Source organism: Vigna unguiculata, chromosome 9 (genome assembly GCF_037176805.1).
Source record: "Vigna unguiculata cultivar grain cowpea cultivar isolate G323 ecotype 2 chromosome 9, ASM3717680v1, whole genome shotgun sequence".
NCBI lineage: Eukaryota > Viridiplantae > Streptophyta > Magnoliopsida > Fabales > Fabaceae > Vigna > Vigna unguiculata.
The window spans coordinates 33,601,323-33,621,859 of NC_140800.1; the positions used below are offsets into that span (position 1 = coordinate 33,601,323).

General features: G+C 29.5%; 1 protein-coding gene across 1 annotated transcript; it reads left to right on the forward strand.

The window, feature by feature from the left end:
• Positions 1-11,668: 11,668 nt before the first annotated feature.
• LOC114163895 (CDPK-related kinase 6-like) lies at positions 11,669-18,337 on the forward strand. The gene is made up of 11 exons (XM_028048273.2): positions 11,669-12,389; positions 14,018-14,148; positions 14,389-14,430; positions 14,566-14,674; positions 14,779-14,857; positions 16,284-16,580; positions 16,705-16,814; positions 16,939-17,043; positions 17,296-17,358; positions 17,629-17,796; positions 17,871-18,337. The coding sequence occupies exons 1-11, from the start codon at positions 11,859-11,861 to the stop codon at positions 18,015-18,017; spliced, it is 1,782 nt and encodes a 593-aa protein (XP_027904074.1). The 5' UTR covers positions 11,669-11,858; the 3' UTR covers positions 18,018-18,337.
• The last annotated feature ends 2,200 nt before the right edge of the window (positions 18,338-20,537 follow it).

The following is a 20,537-nucleotide window of genomic DNA, read 5'->3' on the forward strand; positions in this document are numbered from 1 at the left end:
AAATTTAAATTTTCCGCAAATTAAGTATAATATCAAAGGCATACTTAACATTTTGAAATTTTTAAGAGTGGTAGAGAAGAAAAATGATAAAGGTGTAATGAAAAGGGGTTGAATTTGCAACCTAATAATTAATATATGGGGTGTTACAATTAGTTTTTAATTACACAACATTTTTGTTGTTTTAGTTTCATCCTTACGAGTATTTTGTGATAATTATAGTTTGATAGTTTCGACTCAAAATAATATATTTTTGGGTTTTAAGAGGAACGAAAAAAAGAGTTTGAAGTGTTTGTAAATATGTAATATAGTTTTGAGTTGAAATTCCTTTTTAATCTCGATTTTGGTCAAGTTTTTTTTGTTAAATTAGTTATAATTTTGTTTTTTTTTTAAATAGATCTAAATTTTGTCAATTTTGTTCAATTTGGTTTTATTTTGCTAACACTGTTTAAATCATTAACGGTGATAAACAGTGAATACCACATGTCACTTCATGATTTTTTTTTCCATTTTTTTTTATTTATTTTTTAATGTCTACATGTCAATCCAATAATGTGCCATATGTCAGAAATAATGTTTTATATTCGATTTGGTTTATATATTTGTTAATTTTGTTCAATTTAGTCCTTTTTTTTAAATGAAGCAATTGTGTCCCTCAAATTGATACAAAATTTACTTTTTAAATTAAAATTCACATTTTTATTAAATATTTTTGTTTAAGGTTACAATTAATTTAAAATTAGAACAAAAATTTTAAGGATAAAGACTAATTTTAAAATTTTATATAAAGGATGTTAGTTTTTATCCTTAACACTTTCGTTGTAATTTTAAACTAATGGTAACCTTAAACAAAAATATTTAATAAAAAATGTAAATTTTTACAAAAATATCATTATAACATTTATATAAAAACTAAATTTGGTCAAAGTTCTTTATTTTAGTTTTATCCTTTTATAAATATTTTGTCATAGTTACGAGTGTTAAGTTCATTGTATAACGGAATATTTACGTTGAACAAAACCAAAAGAGGATGAATTGGTTTCTTAATAAAAGTTTGTGCCTTTGAATTTTTTCCTTTTGAAATCAGATTTACAATAAAAAAAACATTTCCTTTATAATAACAAGAGTTAAATAAAAAGAGTTGAGAAAAAGAAAATTGCACAATTTTTGTTATATTGGTTCAGTTCAAAAGATCCTACTTTCAGTTATTAATCACTAAAAATAATCTGAAATTATAAACACTAATATACTAAACAGTTTAGGAAAGAACACACATCTCTTAAAGAACCAAAAGAGAATAAGAACACTTTCCTTGAAATCATAAGGAATGAAACACCTCTATTAAACCACATAAGAGATGAAAGACACATTCCTTCAAATTCACAAAGGATGAACACCTCATTTAAATCACACAAAGGACGAACATAGAGTTATAACTCAATCACTCAAAATCACACTTGATGAAAGTTATCACGCTACCCATACTAGGTTTTCAAAGCTTTTTCACATAGAGTTATAACCCAACTCCTATATATTTAAATGAAAGTCTATCACTTTAATTATAGAGTTTATTTTTCGAAATTGGGTTTACAAGATGAAGATATTTTATTGTTTGACTTATTTTTGTTGTATTTTTTGTTTGTTGATACTTTTGATGTTCATTTATCTATGAATTATTAGTTTATATATGTATTATTTTTTATGATTTGTATTAAGCTATACCAAAAATCTTTGTTTTAATTTTATTTTTCTATAACCATTTTGATATAATTATGGACTAATATTTTTGTCTAGAGTTGTTTATGGAATTTAGGAAGAGCCAAGGTAAGAGTTTGTTGTGCTTGTAAGGCTTATAATACAATTTGTGATTCTAAAGTTTATACTTTTACTTCAATTTTGTTTTAATTGAAAGGGATTTTCTTTTTAATCTTTGTATTGACGAAGGTGATTAGAGATGACCTCTTTATTTTCTATGTTTTGTTTTGATTTTTTAAACGGAGTTGTCTTAAAAAAAAATGTCATTCTTCAACAATTAAGCTTAATTGTTTTAAGGTTACAACATTCACTTGGTCCTTGTTCTTGTACCAAAATCTCGAATAGGTCATGAGATCTTTCACTACTAGAAATTCTCATATTACATGAGATTTTTCTTGCAAATTTGTTAAAAAAAATTGCAAGAAAAGACTTTTTTTTGCTATTTTTTCTAAAAATTTTAATTGGCAGATAATTCTTTCATGGGTAATCATTTCCTACAAATTTATAAAATTTGTAAGTATTTCCTAAAAAAGTTGTTGTGAAAAGTGTTTTATACAAAATATTTTGCAAGAAAATTGGTAGCAATTTCTTGCAATTTTTTGTTCACAACAAAATTTCTAAGTATTTCCTACAAAAAAAAATTCAAAACAAAATTGGTAGGAAATGAGTTTTTTAGTAGTGTTTATTAGTGTCAATTGGGTCCATAATTTTGAAAATGTGTAACAATTAAGTCTTTTCGTTAGTATGGTTACGTTAAATATGTGTCACCAACTCCTTTTTTTAATTTTTATTTATTTTTATTTTATTTTTATTTTTTTCCATGTGTCATGCTAGTATTGTGTCATGTGTTGAGTCATTATGGCGACAAGTGTTAAGTGAATATCAATTTGGTCCATGTATTTGTTATTTTGATTCTATTTTAGTCCCAATTTTTCTTTTTAAATTTTGCAATTTCATCCCCTCCAAATTGATACCAAATTTTACTTTTATATAGATGTTATAATGATATTTTTATTACATATTTTAATGATATTCAATTTATTTAAATTTATATTTTATATTAAACTTTATAGATTCAAATGTAAAATTTTAAAAACAATTTTATAACTATAACAATTTTATGAATTCAAATTTAAAATTTTAAAACAATTACAATTTTATAAATTCAAATGTAAAGTTTTAAAACAATTTTATGATAAGTTAAAATAAATATACTTAAAATTTTAAAACAAAATATAAATAAATTTTAATGTAAAATATAAATTTAAACAATTAAGATTGTTCAAATATTTAATAAAAATATAATTTTTAATTAAAATATCATTATAACATTTATATAAAAGTTAAATTTGGTCTCAATTTAGAGGAGATAAAATTTATAAATTCTTAAACAAAATGAAATTGAAATGGAATCAAAATAACAAATACATGGACCAAATAGAAATTCATACAATGACTTGACATATGTCACCATACTAACTTGACATGTGACATGAAATTGACGTGATATGTGGAAAAAATATTATTTAAAAAGAATTAAAAAAAGCAAGGGACTGACACAAACACATATTTAACACTCTTAGTACCGTACTAACGAAAAAGATCTAATTATTACACATTTTCAAAGATATAGACTCAATTAAGACTAATAAAAATCTGGAGACCTATTTGAGATTGTACAAAAATGTGGATTAAGGATGTATTTTAGCCTTGGTTTAGTTGTCATCAGTATGTGCTAGTGTTTGTCGGTTGATATTTGGTGTTCTTTGGGTGCATTTTACATTAAATGTTTTAGATAGAGTTTATTAGTTTATATATGTATTGTATTGGACAATTTGTGTTTGATTATAGGAAATCCTTTTGTTTTAGTTTTATCCTTTTATAAGCATTTTTGTCATAAGTATGATTTGATGTTTTTACCCAAAGTTGAACATGAGTGTTTTTGGCTTTTTAGGAGGAGCTAAGGTAAGAGTTTAGATTGTTTATAAGCTTATAAGGTTAATTTTAATTTAGCACAATTTTTTTTCTTTTAAATTTCATCAACAAAAATATCACAAATTACTTTTTTTTTGTAGTTTTTTAAACAAAGTCCTTTTGAGTAAAAATGTTGTCATTCTCAATTGTTAAATTTGATTGTTTTAGTGTTTAATGGTACTTTAATGTTATTTGGGTGCATTTTACATTAAATGTTTTATCTATGCCTTATCAGTTGATTTATGTATTGTTTTGGATAACGGATTTGGATAACGTTGATGACCAAAAAATTTGATCTTATAAAAGATATTAATGGTAGGCAAAAAAATTGAATCTATGTGAGAATAAATGATTTGTGGTTTATTCACAATCAATCTTCTCACAGGCATATTGAGATGGTCTTATTGACTATATAATGATGAATAAACTATTTATATGTCGTTTACATGGAGGCTAACATGATATCTATTATGGTTAAAAAGGAGATGTAAGATTTTGGAAGGATAAATTGAGTGAGTCAAACTTATATCATGCACAATTTTAAAATCCTCAAGAACTAGGGACAATATAAGGTATGTGAATATCCTTATAAATTAATGTTCCTTGGTGCAATCGCTATAAAAGTGTAAAAAAAAATGCTAATGTGTATATGAAAATATACAATTTCGAAAGTATAAAGGAAATAATATGTGAAAATTACTTTGTTGTTGATGCCTTAATTGGTATGTGTAGATTGTATTTTCTCCTTCTTATTACTTATTGATAGAAACCCGATTATGTATGTTAATGAATTACTATGGTATGATGTCAATATCTAATTAAAGTTGTGAAGAATGCTAAAAGTATATTGCACTCAAATAATGTTATCTTTAATATCACGTATATGAGGTAAGTAATATTAATTCTTTAACGTGGTTTACTTAACAAATATGTAGTGGTAGTATATGATTGGGTGCACACTATGAGGTAACTATGGAACAAAAAAATTTCTTTGAAATGGGAAACAAAATTGAGAAATCATAGTAGATATTTTGATACAAACAAAAGATTAAGTCACCATGAAGTAATGCAATATTTTATTCAATGAAATGTCAATAATGTTTCAATTAACTAAATAATTTAATATTTTAGGACAGTGTCAATTTTTATATTTAACTCATCACGTGAGTCAAAATTGTCGATCGATGATGATATTTCAAAAACAAAAAATTTGAGAAAAAATATATCGAGCATTTATAAATTTGTTTTCTTTATTCATATATATAATTAGTCCAAATAACAAAAACTGTAGTTTTTTACATGTTTTGTGTGTATTTGTTATATATGTTTTTTAATCTATATGCCGAATTTATACATATTTTATTTGGTATAATGTTTTTGTGAAAAACAAATCAAAATTAAGATCACGTTATATTGAAAAATAAATAAATTTAAACTTATAAAAAATAATTATTTTAAAATAAAACAAAATTAGTAACACACTTAATTTAACACAATCAATACCAAAATAGTAGTACCAGTGGCAGAACTTGAACACAAACTTTAGGAGGCTAAATTATTATTATTTTTTTTTTCATTTCTTTACATCATTTTCTCTATTCAAAATAATCATTCTTGACAATAGAATTCAAATAATATGACAATAATATATATGAAAAAGTAACATAAAGTTTATCATCAATAATAATATATTAAACAAAAGTTACTTGTAGGTAGAGTGTTCCTCTACGATTTTTCAATGACTTAAAATCTTCAATAATTAAATCAGAACCGAAGGTAGTTGCAATATCCCTTTCCATGAAAATCAACTCAATTGCCTGTAACAATGAAAACATCTGAGTCAGGTCATTTGCTTGGTTTTTTACTAAAAAGATAGCACGGTAAGCAATATGCAACATCTTTTAATGGCGAATACTCTAACCATGAAGGAAATCAGCTAAATCATGTATACTGAAATCTTCTTGGATGATCACTTTGTTAGTTTTGGCTTCTCATGTCAACACACTTTACTAGACAATGGACAATTTTCTAGATGCATTTGATATGGACCTCATTTTAGATAAGTCATGCATACCTCATTAATTTGATTTGGTGGGTATTGCCCAATTTGAATACACTCCCACGGATCACGTTATAAAGCATTTTCAAATTCATTATATCTAATTTAGGAACTTTAGAGAGTTGTTTTTCATTTTCTTCAATTTTTTGATTCTCATGAAGTTTCACAAATTTAAATGACGTAGATGCATTTTTTCATTTTCATCACAAGCTTCCTTTTGAAAAAAAAAATCAATTCTTTTACTCTTTACCATAATTTTTCTAATATAAATTTGTCACCTCTCACCTATTTACAAAAAGATAAAATTATGAATACCTCAAATTAAATCTTAAAAACAAGACTTAATATTTTAAGAAAACTAATAACTTCTAAATGATTAATAGAAGAGTTTGATAAACAATTAGAGCATGATTTTATTATCTCTAACAATCTCTAACATATATATATATATATATATATATATATATATATATATATATATATATATATATATATATATATATATATATATATATATATATATATATATGCCTATAGCGTAGAAAAGCTACATACAAGAGGAAAACACATTGCTTCAAAAAAAAGGTAAAAAAATGAACTTACTCAAAAGAATAAATTGTTCGGTCCAAAATGTTCCTTGACTCTTCAATTTTGCCGTAGTGCAATTTGATTTTGAAAATAATAAGGAATTGATGGTGAAAATTGAGATTGAAATAAGACGAGAGAAATAGATGAAAGCACGAAAGAGAGATGAACCAAATAAATAAGTATTAAAAATTATAATAGAGAGGGAAAATCTGATTTATAAATTTTAAAAAAGTTTTTTCAAACATAATTAATATAAATAAAATAATAATATATAAATATTTTTTAAATATATAACAAATAAAATAAGGAAAAAAATCGTTGGAAGAGTCGTGTCACACTTATCTTTCGCCGCTGAGTATTACACTATTAAACATATTCATTATTCCTTTTATTTTTTATTTGTCATTCAAATTCTTTTATTTTAATATAAATTTAATAATAAAAACTACACTTAACAAATAAAAAAAAAACTATAAATGTAGTCATGAGTTTAAACTAGTTTATATTAACAATTAGTTGTTCTCAATAAAAAAAACCTCGTTTATGCAAAGAATGATAGCATATGTGAATGAAGGTTAAAAGGTAGAAATTTTATCAATTATTTTATATTAAGGTTAAATATGTTTTTGTCCTTCAATTTAATCTTTCATTTTTAGAAATGAGTGTATTTAGTCCTTCAAACCATTTTTTTTAAAGTTGATTTGACTTTTTAAATGTATTTCTCAATTAATATTAAAGCAAAAATGTGTCAAGTGTAAACAAACTAAAATACTATAATGAGATGTGTTTGAAACATCAAATAAACTTAATAAATTTTGTTAAAGGACTAAATATACACATTTACATAGTTGAGAGACTAAATTAGTTCAAAGTGTTCAAAAGAGACTAATTCTAATTTATACTAAAGGTTAAAGTACCAAAAAAATATTTAACCCTTCGTATTATATCTATTGATGTTAAATCTAATAGTTTAAGTGATGGATAGAAAAAATCAACTAGAGAATAATTTAGTGAATAGAATTTTGATTACTATAAATATTAACTAATTTAATGATTTATTACATATTAATCACAAAATTAATATGTATATAAGCAGTCATTGAATTAATTTATCTAATGGATTACTTATTTAATTTCTGAATAATCAGTTGTTAAATCCACTTTTAAACAGTAATCATGGGATATTTTTTAAATAATTAGTTAAGGAGTCAAATTTTAAATAATTAATTACTATTTTTTTATATAATTAATTACTGATTTGGTGTTTACACAATATTCATGTAGACACTTTCTATATAATCTATTGAAATGAGTTGTAAGGTAGTTTATAAACTAGTCTCCAAAATTAGAAAAAAAATGTGATGATTTGTAAAAATAACACTCTAATTTAGTTTTCTATTTCTGAGTAGTTTTGCTGGGCCACTATTTAATTCTTTAAAATACCAGTATTTAAATTTCTGATTTTTTTTTCTGTAATGATACAGTCATTAAAACGTATATATTTGACAAGATATCAAGTTAGCCTTGTTAAAAGGAAGTAAAATGTAGTTGAACTTATTCTTAAAAAATTGTTAAATTTATTTTTTAAATATTAACCTCGTTAAATTTAACTTCATGTGAGCCAATTAAATTGGAGGGATTATAAACACACATCCTTGCTTATCAATTTTTAACTAGTATTTTTTTTTTATAAAATATATTAATTTCCATGTTTCAATTTAAAGTCTGGATGATATTTATATAAGTTATCGTTATTATTTTCTGTCTTCCTAAATTGGATGAATTAATTGAAAAATAATAATTTTCATAATAAAAAATATAACGGAATTTATGTTAAAGTTAGTGATTAAACATTCATTATGTCAAGTTTAAGTACATTTTCACCATAAGCATGTTCCGTATATTTTGATCTCATTGTTCATTTATTACAGTGCGTCATGCTTACGTTTCCATGTTGCTTTATTCCACTCAAACCGCGTTTGTTTCAAACGCGTTTTCCCTTTGAGTACAGTCTCTGTACATTATCAATAACTAATTAATTAATTCATTAGCGTAATTAGGTGCAGTGTTTGATCAATTTCTTTTATCAGTAAAAAAATTATAAACTAATATAGTTTTTGTACTAAAAAATAAATAGATTGTGAGGCTCTAAACCCTAGTAAAGGTGACGCAGTAAACTCAGTTATAATGCAGTGTCTATGTTTTCTGAGTTTTTTAGTACTATTACTGTGTCACAGACCAATTGCTCACTAACAAACAACCACTCCATCTACTAAATTAAAATTTGTATTAATTTATTTTTTATTTCGTTAATTTTTTTCAATGCAAGAGTATATTTTTTTCATCCTCATTCTTCATCAATTTTATATTTTGCACACCAACACAGACTAGTTCCAGTGAACAAAAAATAAAAAAGGAGAGTAAGACTTTCAATTTAAGTAATTAATTAGAACGAAACAACGAAACATTAATAAATATTTTTTTTGTCAACCATAACAAAATTATGTGTTTTAAAAAAATAGATGCAGAAGAAAGAAAGTACAATACAATAAAAATCTCTTTTTTTTTTTTCGTTGATAAAATTTTATCATTTTCAAATAAGAATAAATTTAAAATATTAGACATTGTATGGATGAGGGGGTTATGTCAAAAAATTTTAAATGAAAGCACACAGTCACGATGTGATTAATTCATATGCTGATTTTTAAAATTTAATTGAAAATTTGATTTACTGAATTTAAGAAATAACATTTAGGACAATTAAAGAACATTTAAAAGTATAGATTTAATAAAGAAGATTACGGGTTGGTGAGAATACAGTAACTCTTAAAAACTAGGATGAAAATAAGTTATGGTAAGATTTATGAGGTAGGTTACTTTTTTTTAATGTACACGTACTAAAAGAAGGTGACAGGTTAACTAAATTAAATTTGTCTACAAAAAAAACACCTATTTTTACTTTTTTTATTTATAAATATCTATGAAGAAATATTTAAATAATACCTAAATATTTATGATAAGTACTTATTTATAAATGATTTGCTTCTATAATTATGGAGGAACTTTGTATCAGTATAAAAAAGAGAGGAAATTTTGTTGTTTTACTTCCATACAAGTTATAAACTGTTTTCATAGGTTCTCGTAACTTTAATTATTTTATTTTATTTTATTTTAATAAACTAGTTAAACGCAACTTTTATGACTAAGTTATGCTCTCTCAAAATATTACAGACTCAATTTAAACTGTAATTAAATTGTTTCAAAAGTAGTAAAATATACATAGAATAATCTATTTAAAATTTTATATTATTTTGTAGTGAGACCTTTTATCATGTATCGACAATTGCTAGTTATACATGTTTATGTGACCTGAACTTATAGTACTTAAAGTTAACTGGTCCAATCTTTTAAATAAATGAATAAATAAATATTTAATATAACAATGACAAAATTAACTAGTCTATTTTTATTTATTACATGATTTGGTCTATCAGATTAAAATAAGTGTTTAAAAAAGTTAACAAAGTCTCAATTATGTTTTATCATTTTAATTAACTTTTTTATTTGAGGCCAACAGAGTGGATAAGATTGATAAAAAAATTACTTAATCTTCTATGATACTTTTCATTGATAAAACAATTAAGTTTATGTTTGGATAAATTTGTTTGTTAGAATTTTGGGAGATAAAAGTAAAAGAAAAAATCTGACATAATAAATCCATGAGAAGAAAACTAAATATCTTGTTATTTTTTTTTCTATTAAAATAAATAAATATTTGGTTTACTTAGAAAAGGTCCAATTATAAGCTAGCGTAATTTCCAGAGACATTTTAGTCAACTCCAAACACGGAGAATATTTTGTGTTTCAGAAAGAAAAAAAAAAAAAACTCTTGGTCAAACACGCAGACCATAGAAATTAGATATAGAATAAGTAAGCACACGGAAACCATTTGCAAAATAGAATTATGTGCATGCACACACACATGTTCATACTTTTAAAAATACAACATATGCTTAAAATTAAAAAAAAAAGCAGAAAAGTTTTTAGAAATTCTATAGCATTAAAATTAATTTTGAAAACTTGATTTTGTAGCATTACCGTTACTCAAACATAAACTTCAGTTGACAATTTCTCCAAAACGGTAGATATGTTTCCTAAAACACTTAGCAAATTTGGATTTGAAGATCAAAAGGGATTATTGTATACAATCCAAGTGTCTTCTCCCCCTTCAATATTACAATAAATGTAGTTCAACAACAACAAATCCCAATTTGAATGTTCCTCTATCATAATTTATTTGCCCTAATAAAAAAATGGTGACCAAAACAAAACAATAATTGAACAAAAAAGTTTTCATCCTAACCACAGCGTCAATGTTTTGGTGTTGCTATAAGAAAATGTTTGCATGTTTCAACACGAATAATAAACAGAAGAGGTTTCATTTCATTGAAAAGTCCTCGTATATTCGCCCGTTCTCCAAGGCATTGACACTGTCTGATTCGGTTCGTCCGGTTCGGTTCGGTTTATTTGAAGAAAAAACCCATAGTTATCCTCTTATTGTTTGCCAGCTTACACAGGTTGTTGCACACAAACAAAACACAAACATTCAAAACGGTTTAAACTGTTGCGTCTGAACATTTTCTCTTACCCACTGTGTCACTTTTCTCCTTCTAAATTAACTCACCTCTAAAACTCTTTTTTTTTTTTTTTTACATAAAGTGTTTAGGAAAAGTTCACTTATTTAATAAACAAATAAAAATTTCTAAATAATAACTTATAATATATGTTAATTTTTTAAAATTCTTATTTTTAGCTTACTTCTATAATTATTTGAAGAAAAAAATATTGATTGAAAGCAAGATTGTAGTAGAAAAAAAACTGAAAACATCAATCAATACGTTGTTTTAAATGCTAAAACATTAATTAATTTGAGATTGATAGAGTGTTAACTAATAGACCGTAAATCGTTCAAACCTTTATCATTTCAAATCAAGAAGGACAATAAATAAAAAGAAACTAATGTAAAGGCATTTAAAAGAAATGAATTTTGTTAATGTTGAAGAAAACCTCAATTAAAGTTTTGAAATTGAAGTACGTGTAAAATGAAAAATTGATCTAAAAAAGATTAAAAAAGTAAGAATAAAAGATAATCTTAGGACATGTGTTATTAAGAAAAAGGAAAAAGAAGAGATGAGATGAAGGTGTCGGAAAGATCCAACTAACGAAGGAAGCAATTTACTTTCATACATAAATGAATACAGTTGGACTGTGTCGTATTAATCTTAAATTAATCCTTTCTCTCTCTCTCTCTTTCTCTCTCACCTTACAAATTTAACACTTTCCCTTTCGCTTTCTTTCTTTCTTTCCTCCTTCTTCTACTTTTACTCCTTCACCTTCTCTCTCTACACAGTGTCAATTTTCTCCGGCGACGTCGTTTCACTATCTCTCTCTTGTTGACTTCGCCGATCACCGTCGCTACGCGGCCATGGGGCATTGTTGCAGCAAAAACATCGCCGTCAACAACGAGACGGTGCCGCCTGATCACCGCCCCAAGACGCCGCATTACGCGCCGCCGTCTCCACCGCCGGCTTCTGGGAGCTCGCTATCAGGCGCGACGCCGGGGAGGAACACGCCGGCGCACTCGTTTTCCACCAGCCCCTTCCCGAGCCCTCTCCCGCCCGGAGTGGCGCCGTCGCCAGCGAAGACGCCAGGGAGGAAGTTCCGGTGGCCGCTGCCGCCGCCCTCTCCGGCGAAGCCGATCATGGCGGCGCTGCTGCGGCGGCAGGGAAAGGCGAGGCCGAAGGAAGGACCTATACCGGAGGAGCAAGGGGAGGGTGGTGGTGAGGGAGAGAGGTCGCTGGACAAGAGTTTCGGTTATGGGAAGAATTTTGGGGCGAAGTTCGAGTTGGGGAAGGAAGTGGGTCGAGGGCATTTCGGTCACACTTGTTGGGCCAAAGGGAAGAAGGGAGAACTTAAGGGACAATCCGTTGCTGTAAAAATCATATCCAAAGCTAAGGTGAGGGGGTTTTTTGTGATTTTGCTTTATAATGATTGTGAAGATCGTATGATGTTTTTCTTTGTTTACTTGGAGTTGGAGATGGTGTACGTTGACCCTTGGTCAATTCAGGATCAGTTTCTGACTTCTTGCAACACTGTTTTGGGACTGGAATTTCATGTAGTGCGTGATTAGTATTGACTGTTTGCTCTTAATTTTTTTTTTTGGATTTGGAAACTCAATTTGGGAGTCAGGTCTACTTCTTCGGAAAGTAGTGACATGGGACTGATTATGCATACTTTGTTTGAATTTCCTCCGTGTGTAAAATATATTCGGTGTGAATGTACTGACAGTGTTATGGAATTGGAGCCTACTGAGGTGTTGGTTAATGGGCACAGGAATTCACAATGGTTTTGTTGGTGGTGATTAAGGTTGCTGATTTTTGGCGTGTGGTGTTGAAATAACTGTTGTTATTGTTATTTTCTAAGCTATTGCTGGGATCAGAAAGGAAAATGCCATGGAGACTTATGGGAGAATTAATGAGATTTTTTAGTAGGGAATGGAAATTCGTCTCTTAAGCTAGTGATTGGTTGCGCTTAGGCACGTGTTTCAATTATTTGGACCTGAGGCAGAGCGAAGCTACAACTCCAAGCTTCTACAGTATTTCATCCAATTGATGTGATTTTAACATTTAAAGTGAATATCTGATGCCGAAACAAACATAGGTAAATTGTGGTGAAAAGGGATTACAAATGATGCTGGTTGTAACTGGGAATATACCTCTGTATTTCTTGTCGCTTTCTTGGGAAGATTACTCAGAGTCTTGTGGAAAGGTGGCATAAATGGTTGTACATTATGAGACAAGTAAGCGAAAGATGAATTTGCACCTCTGTCGTGTGGACAAATTGTTAAATTTCTCTGTATGTATGGGTGTGACTCATCTGTAGATGTTTTACATTTGTTCTATCGGTGGCCATTAGGCTGTGGTCCAAACGATAGAGGTTCCAAATCACACTGATAGAGCAGGTGATATGCACATGACCTTGTTGCCAAAGTTACTTGCGTGTTTGATAAAAACAATTTTATTCTCCCCATTTAGATAATCTGTAAACATATCGGTGCTTAATTGTAAATCAAAGAATCCTTATAGTGAGCCTGGTTATTTAGTTTTTTTCCCTCCATTATGAGCCAAATTGGAGGATAGCAAATATGCTCAAAAGGAAAGGAAGGTGAAGAAGAAAATTAAGATCCTTGACAAAGGGCACAAACAGAAGCTTATTAACTATGGATGGATGTTATAAGAATTTTTCCTTTAGTCTAAGCCCTATGAGAATCAGTTGATTTAAAAGTTTTCTTTGGGTTGCTTGGGGCCTCTTGTAGCTGATTTTTGTAGGAAAAGGACAGGAGAAAGTTGTCTCTTTAGTTCTGCACCTTTTAATTATCCTTCGAAACAATCAAATTTTTGAGAGTAAATATTAATTGGTGTGGGAGAATCATGTATTGTGATGTTGAGGTCATAGATTCCATAGTTTGTTTTATGCCATCCATCACCACGAATTAAGACTCAATTTTCAAACTTTTCTAATCTTTCCTTATCATTTATGCTTGATAATGGTGGTTACTGTAATTAACTGATTTTTACATGGCAGATGACTTCAGCGATAGCAATTGAAGATGTGCGGAGGGAGGTGAAAATGTTGAAGGCCTTATCTGGACATAAGAACTTGGTCAAGTTTTATGACGCATTTGAGGATGTCAACAACGTCTACATTGTTATGGAGTACGTGCAGACAAAACAATTGTTAACATTCCTCTCTGTCCAGCTAGGACTTTATTCATATTCCGTTCACTTCTTGATTTATGTGCATACATTAAGTTATTGGTTATAAAAGAATTCATCTCATTACTCATAATATGAGCAGATTTTATATGGCTGGTTTGTACCTTAAACTGTTGAATTAGACATTTACTCTGACACAATTGAGTTTTTTTTTTTTTTTTTTTCTGTTGTTGTTGTCAGGTTGTGTGAGGGTGGAGAATTACTTGACAGAATTCTAGATAGGTAAAATTGAAAGGCTGTTTGTCATTTTTACCATCTGTTGATTTTTTTTTTTCTGTCCAAACTTTCCTTACAGCATTTTGGTTTTGAAAAACATGATTATAATTGGATTGTTTTTATATTAATTATTTGTTAAAGAGGTGGGAGATATCCAGAGGATGATGCCAAAGCTATTCTTGTACAAATTCTAGATGTAGTTGCATTTTGTCATCTTCAGGGAGTTGTTCACCGTGATCTAAAACCAGAGGTATGGCATTGTGAAGCTTGAACTACTCGTAGTTCTTTGATTGTGCTTTCAATAGCTATTTTATGTTTTCATAGCCACCTCTCTAAATTTTTTTTGCTTTGCAGAATTTTCTATTTGTCTCAAAAGACGAGGATGCTGTGATGAAAGTTATTGATTTTGGGCTATCTGATTTTGTCAGGCCAGGTAACATGACTAAATCAACCTACTATAGTCAGTCTCAAGTACTATTCAAGTTGCTCAATTGCTCTCTCAATCTTGTTTTTGTATATAGCTGGCACGGTCAAATTAATGGATTTTGTATATAGCACTTGTGATATATTGACACTACAATGAAGGATTAGTGAGATTTTACAATACCAAAATCCATTAGTCATTGATTTGGAATAGACATCTAAAACTAAGTTTCAGCACTTGTAATCAAGAACTCAGAACTGATATTTTTTTAGTAACATTTTACGTGCTCAATACAATTGTAGTTCCTTGAGAGTGATGATTTTAAATGGCATTTTCTTGATGTAGACATTTTGTACAATATATAGCTTTCTCTCTATGTAAGTTTTATTGAGGAAATCATAGGTATTAGTAGTGTTGAAAAAGGAGGATCTTATATATCATCAGCATTTCTGTTCCTATGAGGTCTTTAATTGGATTTGTTTTCCACAAAAGGCCATTTCTTCGTGTGGTAAGCTTGTATATGTTAGCATGTACATGTACATGTGTATAGGGCTTTAGGACTTCTGATTTTTGTAATATTATGTGGCTGCATAGGTTGAACTCTTCTCCTTAACCTCTCATTTAAATGGAGAGCATGGAACTTAATATTTTTATCACTGAATTTGTTAGTAAGCAATATCTTGTTATACACATTGGGATGATCAAATTTTTTGATCGTTGTTGAAGAAAGGCAGCTATTAAACAAATCTCTACTTTGAATACGTAATTGGATACAGTCTTTCATAATTTCATTTACTCTGCTGCTTTGGGAGCTCCTACTTCGTGCATGCCCTTAAAAAACCTATGATATACTGCTCTCACCTGGGCATTGAGTATGTGTAGCATAGATATCAGAGCTTTGCAGGAATGAAAAGATGTCTTTAAAAACAGAAGAATGAAAATGTGGGATGTCTTTAAACTTATATCATCTCAAATTGCATTGTCAATTTTCACTCCCAATATTTATTATGGTCCCATATTCAGTCAATTTTTCTACCTTCCCATTTGTTCTCTTAACGACCACATTCTTAACTCCATTTAAAATCATTATTATTTTCTCCCTTCCATTTTATATTCTTGCAGATTTTAGTGATTCTAGTTTGGCAAAGAGACAAGGCGAATAGATTAATCATGGAAACATATTAAGAATATATTGATTCTTTCTAACCTGTGGATAGAAATTTCCTTGTTCAAACTCTGTAATAATTGTACAAGTTTGTTTGCATAATGTTTTTCACTAATTTCCTGGTTTAGATGAATCTCAGAACATGCTTTAATTCTTGGTTTAAGATTACCTCCAGTGTTCAAATTAAATAGTTATCATATTGGCTTAGAATCAGAGTAGAATCCTCATCGATTTTTTCACTACCTGCACTGACTTTTAATAAATATGCAGAACAACGCCTCAACGATATTGTTGGCAGTGCTTACTATGTTGCACCTGAAGTGCTCCATAGATCTTACAGTGTTGAAGGAGACTTGTGGAGTATTGGGGTTATATCGTACATATTGTTATGTGGAAGTAGACCATTTTGGGCGCGCACTGAATCAGGAATTTTCCGGTCTGTGCTACGAGCGAATCCTAACTTTGATGATTCACCTTGGCCATCTATATCACCAGAAGCTAAAGACTTTGTGAAGAGACTTCTGAACAAAGACCACAGAAAAAGGATGACTGCTGCTCAAGCTTTAGGTATGTTTCATTTGAATTTTTTTGCCAGACCTTGCTTTACTAAATAAGATGTTCCTAAATGTTGAAATTCCTTATTGTTGTTCTATGATTCTTGCTACTAGAGAGTTTCCTATATATTTTGCAGCTCACCCATGGTTGAGAAATGAAAAGAATCCCATTCCTTTGGATATCTCGATTTACAAGTTAGTAAAGGCATATGTGCGTGCCTCACCTTTGAGACGTGCAGCATTGAAGGTAGTCACCTGTTATGCTGCCATTAAAACAAATGAATATTATATCCTCCCCTCCTTTGGTGCGGGTAGGGGCCAATAGGACAAGAGTAATGTTGTCTGTTTTACTTCTACTTATATTAATACAGGCCCTCGCGAGAGCATTGACGGAAGATGAGCTATTCTACCTTAGAGCACAGTTTAACCTCTTGGAGCCTAAAGATGGCTGCGTTTCGCTCGAGAATTTTAGAGTTGTAAGTTCATGGTTTTTTGCACTTTTATTCCCTTTTTCTTTTTTTTACTTTAAGGTATGTTAGCACGTTAAATAATGGATGATATACGATGCTATTATCTGTGAACCGTATGTAATGTAAATATGTCACACTCTAGTGTTTGCTACATTAAATGAATCAGCCTTAGGTTAGTCTTTTATAGTTTAAATTCTGTTGTTGGTTTTGTTTGCTGTTGTTTCAAAATATCTAAACTGAAGTATAAAAAAAATACAGGCTCTCATGAAAAATGCAACTGATGCCATGAAGGAATCAAGGGCCCCTGACATTTTAAATCTGGTGAGTATTCTTTAAATCTGGTGACATTTTAGTAGCCGCTTTGATCCTAATCTATCGTGTACCAGAATGTCTTGCTCATTAAAGAAAATAGGGGCAGGAAGGAATGTATAATTGAATAACTTTTACATAGCAAAATCAAGCGCAAAATCAAGCGTATCGTCTAATCAGTGCCACCATTATTCATAATAATATCTGTTTTATTTATCACGAAAGTGCACTGCTTTATTTGCGTTCAATGAAAAATCTGAAATGCTTATTTCTTGAAACAAGATGGAGGCACTCTCCTATAAAAAAATGGATTTCGAAGAGTTTTGCGCTGCTGCTATCAGTGTATACCAGCTGGAAGTTCATCCAGAATGGGATAGAATTGCCACCACGGCTTTTGAATATTTTGAGGAGACAGGAAACCGAGTGATTTCTGTTGAGGAGTTGGCCCAGGTTTGTAAATTCTTGTGTTATTTCTGTCTTTTAAGCTGTTTAATAACCCACTGACCTTTTGATAATGTTTTCAGGAGATGAATTTGGGTCCTTCAGCTTATTCTTTAATGGGTGATTGGATCAGAAAATCTGATGGAAAACTCAGCTTGGTCGGATATACAAAGTTTTTGCATGGTGTGACAATGCGTAGTTCAAATACGAGACACCGACAGCTAGTATAACCAAAAGGGAGATTCGATTATTATTATTATTGTTATTATATTATTATTATTATCATTATGATAATATTTGTTGAAATTAGTTTGTGTCTTTTTTCTTTCTATAATTTGAATTGAAAGGAAAATGGTACGAGGGTCTAAGCAATTTTTTGGGGGGGTTTTGGGGAGTGGATAATGGAAAAAACAGAGCTAACATTGTTTAGTTTCTCATGTGATTTGCGGTGCAAAGCAAAAATCTCCTATTTTACTTGTGAGCCAAAAGGCCACACTTGCTTTCTTGTAAGATTTCGTGTGAATATTAAAGACGCATCTATTTGGATGAACTTCCTCGTATGGTAGTGCACTTTGTTTTTGAAGATTGAGGTAGAGAAATACGACGGTGAACTTGGGTCAATTTCTTCCATGTCTTGTGAAATAGTGTATTTGGTCCACATATCCTCGTTTTAAACGATGTAATGTTTATTTAATACTTGTGCAGCAGCTATTAGATTTTTGGGATTTGTTTATTAGATAAGGTGAGGAACAAAGAATATGAACATAAAAACAAAAAATGAGTTAGAATTTGGGAACCCCGTAAAGATAGAGACGAATTGGAAGTTAACGCCTACCCAACTAAAGTATATCCGGATTGCAACTGTGACCGGGTCTGGTTTGTGATAACTATTGATGTTACGTCATAATTGATTGAGAAAGAAGAATATAAAAAATAATAATAAAAAATAGGATGCAGAAGATGGCAAGTTGATGAGGGAGAAAGTTGGTTTTCCCATGGATTACCGTCTGAACAAGTAAAAAGCTGTTAATTGCAGTAAGGAACTAACCCAGATTGGAATTGGCCAACAAAGATGGACGCAGACTGCTTGAATAAATGTTCACGAGACATGCCAGACAGCAACTAATTTGGGTAGGTTTATATGGTGCCAATCATAAATGAAAATAATATATATTTTTTTTTTCATAATTTATAAAAAAAATACCATTAAAATAAAATTACGATTTGTGATTTTTCAAGATAGAGAGTATTATAAACATTTATGATACCCGGGTTGGTTGATGTTATAATAAAATACAAATACAGGGAAATTATGAAATCGCAAAAATTTTAATTTTTATTAAGAGTTTCGAATGATGTATGACCTCACGTACTTGACATAGTTCTGTATTTTAACGACGTGACTAATCCAAAGTCTGCGCTTCAGAAGACAAAATACAAAATTTTAACTGCTGAATTTATTATCAAATTCCAATTATTTTGTGTATATCAGAGAAACCTAATCTATATTTTAAACGCTCCTTTTGTTTAGAAAGACGCAACTTTGATCAAATATTCCTTTATTCCATACATATCTTTGTCATCAAATTCTCCAACTCAAGAATGACAGAGGGATGCTTATGTAAAATTTTGCAACACATATTTAACGCGTGAGTTAATTGTCCATGTATGAACATTTGGAAAAACAAAATTGATGACAAGTATATAAGTAACTTAATCCGAACCGATTAAAGAATGTAACAAGTGTAAACCTTTTATTTGCAAGTATGAACGAGACAAAAGGTGGAGAAATTTTCCACGAAAAGAAAATCTGGCTGGCTTATGCTCTTGGAAATAAAGACATTTAATTTAAAAAATTAGCCAACCAAGTGTGAAGACTTTTGAAAGCAATTGGTGAAAACCCACAACCTCAAAACGCGATTAGCATTTTAAAAAACAAAAATAATGAAATCAATTGTTCAAAGTCAAGATCGCCCTCATTCATAGGAAAATAAACATGATCATTGTGATTATTGACCCCAATTAATCCCCGTTGGATTTGTTTGACAGCTTAAGAACAGAATTTGCTTTGTGATGGCACAACACCAATGTTCTCTGACAAAACTATCTTATACAGTGCTACCAAAATCCTTGTTCTACTTCAATTTTCTGATCAATAATGGCAAGTGTGCACGCCAAATCTCTTTAAACTAAAACCGCTCACCAAACTTAGTTTGCAATTCCTAATCACAAACCATACATATAAAAACCCCACAATATACTCGATTACTAGACAGAAAAAAGAGACCTCAATTATTATTATATCTTAAAAAGCAAGACCTTAAATTTTGTTCATGGGACCCTCTCATTTCAGCCACAATTATGAGATAAATAAACCAGATCTCAGATTTTCTAAGTTAATAAAAAGAGTTAAAGAAGGAATATGAAAAAAGAAAAAGTCTACGCAAACTCATCTTTGTTCCTTATTCCAACCGTTTCTTTCACGCTTCCCACGTCCAACAAATGAACAGCTATGTGCTTTCTTTTCTCTATTGTTTTTTAATGAAAAAAAATGATGATGAAGGGTATCTATATCTATATGTATATCTATCTGCTTCAATTTACTTCGTTCACATTACAAGTTAGATCGAGAGAACAAATAGAGAGAATGAAATACACTCATCGATCACATCATATATATGTATATATATGATTGTCATTTAATTTTCCACCGATTAAAGAAATGCACCAAAAACAAAAAATCATGCAAA

What these genes read in the sequence shown, in the direction of transcription:
- LOC114163895 (XM_028048273.2), top strand. Translation starts at nt 11,859, where the DNA reads ATGGGGCATTGTTGCAGCAAAAACATCGCCGTCAACAACGAGACGGTG. An exon ending in AACGTCTACATTGTTATGGA is followed by an intron (nt 14,149 to 14,388) that starts GTACGTGCAGAC and finishes TGTTGTTGTCAG; the next exon opens with GTTGTGTGAGGGTGGAGAAT. An exon ending in CTGTTGAGGAGTTGGCCCAG is followed by an intron (nt 17,797 to 17,870) that starts GTTTGTAAATTC and finishes TAATGTTTTCAG; the next exon opens with GAGATGAATTTGGGTCCTTC.